Source organism: Motacilla alba, chromosome 13 (genome assembly GCF_015832195.1).
Source record: "Motacilla alba alba isolate MOTALB_02 chromosome 13, Motacilla_alba_V1.0_pri, whole genome shotgun sequence".
Taxonomy (NCBI): Eukaryota; Metazoa; Chordata; class Aves; order Passeriformes; family Motacillidae; genus Motacilla; species Motacilla alba.
In genome coordinates, this window is record NC_052028.1 from 17,089,030 (window position 1) to 17,096,791 (window position 7,762).

At 48.4% G+C, this 7,762-nt stretch overlaps 1 protein-coding gene across 2 annotated transcripts in view; it reads right to left on the reverse strand.

Annotated features, from left to right (window-relative positions):
- LOC119706532 overlaps positions 1–7,762 on the reverse strand; it is a 31,680-nt gene extending 23,918 nt beyond the window's left edge. For both annotated transcript variants that reach the window (XR_005258565.1, XM_038150344.1), the window contains exon 1: positions 7,532–7,762. Coding sequence is in view for 1 of the 2 variants with exons in the window: in XM_038150344.1 (XP_038006272.1) it covers positions 7,532–7,722 (191 nt within the window). In the remaining variant the exon portion in view is untranslated. The remainder of the gene's footprint in view (positions 1–7,531) is intronic.

Sequence of the window (7,762 nt, forward strand, 5' to 3'; positions counted from 1 at the left end):
CATGTCTGCAGATCATTTTTTGGGTTAGCTCTGGTGCCCAGGGGGACAGTGACCCCAGGCCAGGGCAGAGCCTTCCCACTGAGGAAATCCGGATATTTAAAGGGCTTCTGGTCCATAATGCACCACGGGGGCAGCTGGGAAAGAAAAGAAAATGGGATGCCAGTGCTCAGTAATTAGCACAAAGTGTCCCTGGATTTTGGGACCCAGTTAGTCACAAGTTATGAGAAGCATTTCCCCTGTGAAATGTTCTGTATTATCACTCTAAAGGCTGCATCAGTACTCTCAAACAAGATCAATCTGACAAATTTCCAGTTCAAGGCATGATATTAAAATAATGAAATAAAGCCAGACTGTGTTTAAAGATCCATCATGCCAAGAGTTATTCGAAATCCCCAGGAACTGATGCATTGCCATTGTCCATAGTTTGTTGTTCTGTTGCATTAATAAGGAGAGAAATTGCAGTTCACGTTCCCATGTAATTGTAATTCTGAGATAGGAACTGCTTTTCCTTGCAGACCGAGCTGAAATAATTGAGCTGATTCCACATAGGCTGGGCTTTTGCAGGCTGGAAATGGTGGTTTTTCACTTTATCTCCTGTGCCTGGTAGGGTGAAAACTGCTGCTCACTGATAGCAAACAAGAGAAGCCTCAGAGAGAAACCTCCCCATTTATTACATTACATTATCTGACATCAACCAGCACCATCCCTTCTGGATTTCATCTGGAAAATGCATAATAAATCAAAATTTCCAACTGGCTTTTGGCATTGGGTACAGAATTCTGTGTATTTGAGCAAAAAAAAGTCAACCCTCTGCGCAGCTTTGGCTCTGGAAGTTTCCATCTGGGGGGCACGGGGAATGCAGCAGGTTCCAAATGTGGCTCGGTTTTGTCGAGCTGGATCAGTGCAGCTCCTCTGCACTCCCTGGCCAGGGAACTTTGTGTGAGAGCTGGAGATGGAGCTCCTGGGGCAGCAGGACAGGGAGCCACGAGCCACAGGTGAGATCCCTCTAAGCCAGCTGAGTTACATGAAAATTCCTGTTTTCACCTGCTTGAATCCCACAGCTGTGCAGGCAGAGAGCCCGAGGAGGTCCAGCACGGCTGAGCCACCCCAGACCAGCTGATGGGACACCCAGGCACCACGAGGCACTGCATAAACTCATCTGTCCCCAGAACTCCCACTCAGCACCCAGGACAGAAACCCCCTGCTCAACAGCAACGCCCAGGTGGACATCTCCCTCCTGCACACCCAGAAATACCCTGGCTGTGCTCTGCTCCTCAGGGAGCCCCAAAGCACAGGGTGCCCTGGGCTGTGCAGGGCTGGGAATCCCAGGACAGGATGAGTTTGTGGGAGGGAAAAGGAGAGGCTGCCAGGGCTGGAGGTTTGTGAGCAGAGTGAGGGAACAGAGCTTCCAAAGCAATTTGCATCACTTAAAAACCAATTTGTGCTGTAAACAGAGCCTTGCCCTGCCTTGCAGGAGGTGGCTGGGACTCACAGCTCCTCTGAAGTTGCTTCATTCAAGTACATCTTGTCTCTGCTCTCTGCCAGTGACACCAAAATATTCCCTCCCTTTTCCCCGTGTCCAGCTGCCACTCACTCCAAGTGACACTGGTGGTATTCCAGTTGTCAAGGATTTACAAGGGCAATACCAAAAAAGGGATTTGGGTTGGAAAAAATATGTTATGTGTTCTTGGAACTGCATATAAGCGGTGACCTCATGACTTTAAATACAGACTCTGAGAGCTCAGGATTTAGCTGAAGAAGTTGTGAGATTTCATACACTTTTGGTTAATCCACAGTTCCTTATTCCCACAAATTCCTAGTGCAAACCGGACCAAAGCAAATAGTGAGAGGGTAACTTTCCATGACACTAATTTGAAAAAAAAATCCAAATAATCCCCTCGAACAATCAAAAAGACCCCAAAGAACTGGGAAAAAGAATTGCAAAGTGTCCCTGGAGCCAGCTGGGAGGGGTGATGGGGATGGCCCACGTGGAGAGGAGCAGGGACAGACCCCCTGGCTCTGTTTGAGCTGAGCTGGGGAGGTTGGCTGCTCTCAGCAGCCCTGCAGCAGCAGCAGCTCCCACCCAAACACATCCCACACCAAAGCCTTCCTGCCCCTGCCAGCATTGACCAGCTCCCTGGGGTCCCTGGCTGCAATATTCTCTTTTTGCAGTTTGCATCGTTCAGCAGGTGTGGAATGCTCCTCTGAACCCTCTGCCTGCTCCAGACAATCCGTGCACACACACCTTTCGTGTGCTTGCCTGGGCTCTTGGATTCTTTCCTGGGGTTGGTTTTCGTTGGCTTGTTTGAATTCACAGTTTCCTTTCCTGTTTGTGCTCGGTCGGTGCTCAGCCCCGGGGCTGTGCTTTGCCTCCCGATGAACATTCCCTCTGGAAAAGCCAGTCGGACACCAGAGCCACTGCCCACTGATCCCAGCCCTGCAGCTGAAGCAGAGCCCCTCTTTGCCTGTGATTGACTTCTGTGGCTTAAAAGAATATGCCCCTCGCTGATCTGCAGCGTGCAGCTGGTGATTAAATTCCAAAGGATTCTTTTCACTAAGACATTTTGTTCTGTTTGGTTCTCCTGGGATGGTCACATGGCCATTCAAAAACTGTTGCTTTGCACCATTCTAAGCTAAAAGGAGCTGAGAAAGCTCCTGGTACAGAGACCAGAGTATTTCTTTTGAAGCAGACATTGTAAAAATAGCTGGGGAGAAAACAGCAGCGTCTTACCAGCCAAAAAAGTCAGATAAACCTAACTGAGAAGCAAAAACAACACATGCCAAAAAAGAATTCAAGCAATCGCCTCAGACAATCCAGAAAACCAATCAAAGAGTGGAAACAAGAATTGCCAAGTGTCACTGGAGACAGTTGGGAGGGATGGGGAAGGCAGGAGAGCACAACATGAACAACCAGAGGAATTGCAGTTCAGTGCAGCTCCTCCACTGCAAATCTTTGTTTTGTCTCTGTGCCTCTGAGACTGTCACTGCTTTAACAGGAAAAAAATATCTCTGTGCCAAAAAACTCTCCCAGGCTCCTTCATGCATGGCAAATTTCTGTGTATATTGAAAGCAGAGATTCACAGCACAAAGACACTGAGTTATAATAAAGCACAGTTCCAGCTCATGGTGTATTCCCTGTTTCATTCCATTATCAATTCATCATCTGCCTTACTGCAATTAAATCCTGCAGGACTTTGGAAGCCCTCACCTACAGCCAAAGGTGTGGAAAAGCTTTGTGGAATGCTTGCTTGGAAGGGGGGGAAGAGCAGAAATGTTCTACCCATTGGTAAGAGGGAAAATAAAAGATCTGGTTGCCTCAAAACAAGCAAATAAATTCCCTGCTAGCCCAAACCTCAAAAAATGTTCACTCCATCCACGTCAGGAGGGTTATTTATGAAACTGTATCCTTGTCAGGACTGCAGGACATTCCATCCCTTTGCTCAAATACTGTAAATTCATGAATGATGAGAAAAATCTTCATTTGGCCAAAATATCTATATTTATCTGCAAAAGCAAATGATCAGCTTGCCCGAATGCTGAGATGGCCTTTCACTGCCTCAGTGTGCAATGACAGCACTGCCCCCGTGCCAGGGCTCTGGTGTGGAGCAAACTGAGCTCAGCACAGGATTTCACTGTGGCTGGAACAGATTTTCTTCCCCAGATTTCTCTCCTGGTGTTCAATCCCCAGGTTTTGAGAACTGTTCCTGTCCTCCTGCAGGGAGAGCTGGTGCTAAAACCCATCACCCTCTGAGCTGAAGGGAATTTCCTGCCCGCCCTGCTGGTTTTGAGTGCACCAGGGGGGGAATTTGTGCCAAACTTCTGCCTCTCCAGGAGCCAGAGGGTGGCTGGGAGGGGGCAGAAGCGTGAGCAGGCTCCATAAACCCTTCCCTCAAATAAACCAGTCCCCCAGATGCTTTCCCTGACCCAGAGAGTGCTCGGTTTGCTCCTCAGGGCTGTAAATCAGGGGTTTTATTGTTCAGGAGATGAGCTGGAGCAGGAGGAGTTTCTGTGGCCAGTGCAGGGCTGGAGGTCACATTCCAGTGTCCAGTTGTGCATCTGCCCAGCGGAGCTGCAAATCTCTGAGCACGAGATGTTTACAGAGAGAGGGAACAGCCTCTCCCCAGGGGCAGCTCCTGCCTCTCCCCAGGGCAGGACAGGGCCCAGGGAGGGGCTGGAGCTGTGCTGGGAGTGTTGGAGTGTTCAGGGAGGAGAAATTCCCCCATCCCTGCTTGGATCCCACTTTCACGTTGGACCTGCAGCTCATCCTGGGGTGGGTCTGGCCCAGGAGGATCTGCTCTCCAGGAGTGAACGCTGGAGTTTGTTGCAATTCCAATTCCAGGGACAGCAAATGCTGTTCTTAGGCTCTGGTTTGAAGCAAAAATGGAGAAAATTTCCCTGAAATCCATCCCAACATGGCTCTGGTTTGAAGCAAAAATGGAGAAAATTTCCCTGAAATCCATCCCAACATGCCAGCTGGATTTTGGGAAAGGCTCTTTCCCCAGAGGGTGCTGGCACTGCCCAGGCTCCCCAGGGATGGGCACAGCCCAGAGCTCCAGGAGGGTTTGGGCAGAGCTCCAGGGATGCCCAGGGTGGGATTTTGGGTGGTCTGGGCAGGGCCAGGAGCTGGATCAATGATCCCTGGGGGTCCCTTCCAGCTCAGGATATTCTGGGATTCTCTGGGACAGCGGAGGGCTCTGCTGGGATCCCTGGGCAGGGATCAAACAGGAGGGACAGCAGGACACCCTGGGTGCTGCACCCCCAAACAATCCCAGAGCCAGCCTCTCTGAGGGGAACCCCCTCCCACTGCAGGGACACAGCTGGGCTCTCACTTGCTCCCTTTTTGCTCCAAACCAGGGCATAAGAGCAGCATTTGCTGTCCCCAGAATTGGGATTGCAACAAGCTGCAGCATTTCCCCTGCAGGGCAGATCCTCCTGGGCCAGGATGAGCTGCAGGTCCCACATTCCCTGCCCCAGGATGAGCTGCAGGTCCCACATTCCCTGCCCCAGGATGAGCTGCAGGTCCCACATTGCCTGGGCCAGGATGAGCTGCAGGTCCCACATTCCCTGGGCCGGGATGAGCTGCAGGTCCCACATTCCCTGCCCCAGGATGAGCTGCAGGTCCCACATTCCCTGGGCCAGGATGAGCTGCAGGTCCCACATTCCCTGGGCCGGGATGAGCTGCAGGTCCCACATTCCCTGCCCCAGGATGAGCTGCAGGTCCCACATTCCCTGGGCCAGAAAGGGGGATCCAAGCAGGGATGGGGGAATTTCTCCTCCCTGGACACTCTTGTGACCAAGCACTCGAGAATGGAATGGGACAAGTTGCTCTGATTGAGCTGCCATGAGTGGAATGTTCACCTCCCTGCTCATCAGGAAGAATGTGGATCATGTATAAATACATGTCTGTAATTATAATCAGCATGCTTTATAAGAAAGAACAACCATTCTGGCTGGAATTGGCTGTAAATTTCCATATCAACCTGAAAGCTATTTTAAGCAAAGTGCAGAATGTGACTCAACAACTGTTGAATCAATACTTGCATGCAAGAAATCAGATATAAATTTGGGCAATGCTTTCAAGTAGTCATTTACCAGCAATTAATAAAATATTAAAAAAAAAAAAAAAAAAAACTAGAGAAAAAAATTCGCTTTTCCTGAGACTGACCACAATTCCAGCTCATTAAATTCTTCTTTTTTTTTATGCAATGTTTGTCCTCATTATTTATCTCCACTTCACAACAGAACACTTGTTCTCATGAAAACATAACCTTGTTCTCACACCCTTTCACTGCATGTGCCAAACTCAGTTTCAGACATATTTTGTTGGTATTCCACTAAAACTTGGAAAAACTGGAGACTGGCTGACGTGAGGGAGCCATAAACTCCAGCACAAGATGCCAACAAGTTCTCTGTGGGATCTGGTAGGGCCAGCTGAGCTCCTGAGTGATTGAAAAACAGCCACAGGGAAACTCTTCACAGCCACACAGAGAATATTTACTGTTGCTAGAAAGTCTTCACTGTTAGACAAGGAAATAAATTCAGATTTACAAGCATTTTCCTGTAGCACAGACCTTCCTTTTTCACAAAACCAGGTCTAACTTAGGCCAGGTTTAATTGCAGTCACACTGGCACCAATCGGAGCAGCTCTTGGTTCATGGAACCACGACTAAACACCAGAGTGCTTTGGGAGAGGGGGGTCAAAGCTCCCTCATGATTCCCCAAAAGAAAACTCTGCTCATCCAGCCCTGCTTCTGGAGGTCAGCATGAAGAGCACCTTTTTCACCATTCCCAAATAAAACCCTAAGGAGGAATCTCCGAGAACCTCAGTGTTCACTGCCCTTCCCAGCGTTGCTCCTCCTTCTTTTTGCAGCTTGACAAATTCTGCCTCTTTTCCCTCATTTCTGGCTTTCAGGCAACCCAGGCCTCACCCACCATGGTGCAAAACCCAGGAGACGGAGCTGAGCCCGGGGACTGAGGTAAGCAAACCTACCCAAGGGATCATTCCATCAAAACAAAACAAGCAAACCACCCCAAAACAAACCCCAGCAACTTCCAGAGGCCGCCGCAGCCTCACTTTGCCATTTCAGAGCTCTTTGTAAATTTATTTTTAAGTCACTTCAAAGCAGCAAGAGCAAAGCAGCAAAAGGTACCTCAGGAATTATCCTAAGTGGATTTATGGACCTGTAAGTACCAAAACCTTTGCTGTGCTGCCCTGCTTTTATAACAGATGCAGAGCAGTTGTGCAGCTGGAGAAACATCAATTATTGCTCCTGTTCACAAATAAACCCTGGGGCCTGAGCCAAGCTCCTCCTGCCCAGTGCTGCTCAAGCCCCAGCTCCTCCCTGCCCTGTTCCCTCCCCTCTTTATCTGAGCCCAGAAGATGAAGAGGAACTACTCGTTCCCTCCAATTTAATATGTTTAAAATTCAAGGCTCATTCTTGTGTCTCAGCCCATTTCTAATTAATTTCTGGGTTAGTGTTTTCATGTTTTCCATTTCACTGAGCAAAACAGACTCCTGAGCTGTCCATCTCCTGCTGCAACAGCGATGGAGCTGGAAAACAACAGGAACTTCTCATTTCTTCAATCACCTGAGAAATGATGGCTCTGCTACCCACCTTTGGGCTGTCACTGAATTGGATTCTGGAACATTTTAATAATAAGAGATCTTGAGATTCCTATAACCAGTGAATATTCATTAATGCAAAATCACATAGCAATTCCTTATAATTATATGAAGTGTCCAAAGCATTGACCATTGCAGAAAATTATAATTAAAGTTATTGAAATTAATTAGAAAAGGAGATAGTAATTAAATTCCTGTTGCTGGCATGTAAAACTGCTCTGAAATTAAATACAACGGATGGCTCCTCCAGAAAGGGGGACGTGCTGGAGCTTTTTTCCTTATGCTAGACAAAATTAAAGCTAATTTTTATGGTTAAGACTTCTTTAATAAAAACACTCAAAAATCTTTTCATAGTGAAGTTCTGCTAGGATGATTTTCCTGCTCAAATCAAAAGGAATCAAGACTTACCCTTCCCCAGGAGGAGACTCATCCAGCCTGGCCACAACCTGGGGTGCCAGACTCTCAGATGGCTCCTCAGGTAGGGTGACTTTGAGGCAAACCTTTCCTAATCCCCACCTGCTGGGCTGGGGGGAGCAGGAGGGTTTGGAGCCTTCCAAAGCTCTGCTTTTTCCTTCTGGGGTTTGCTGCCACCTCCTCATTTCCTATTTTCCTCGTGCTCCATGTGCAAACATTGGCTGA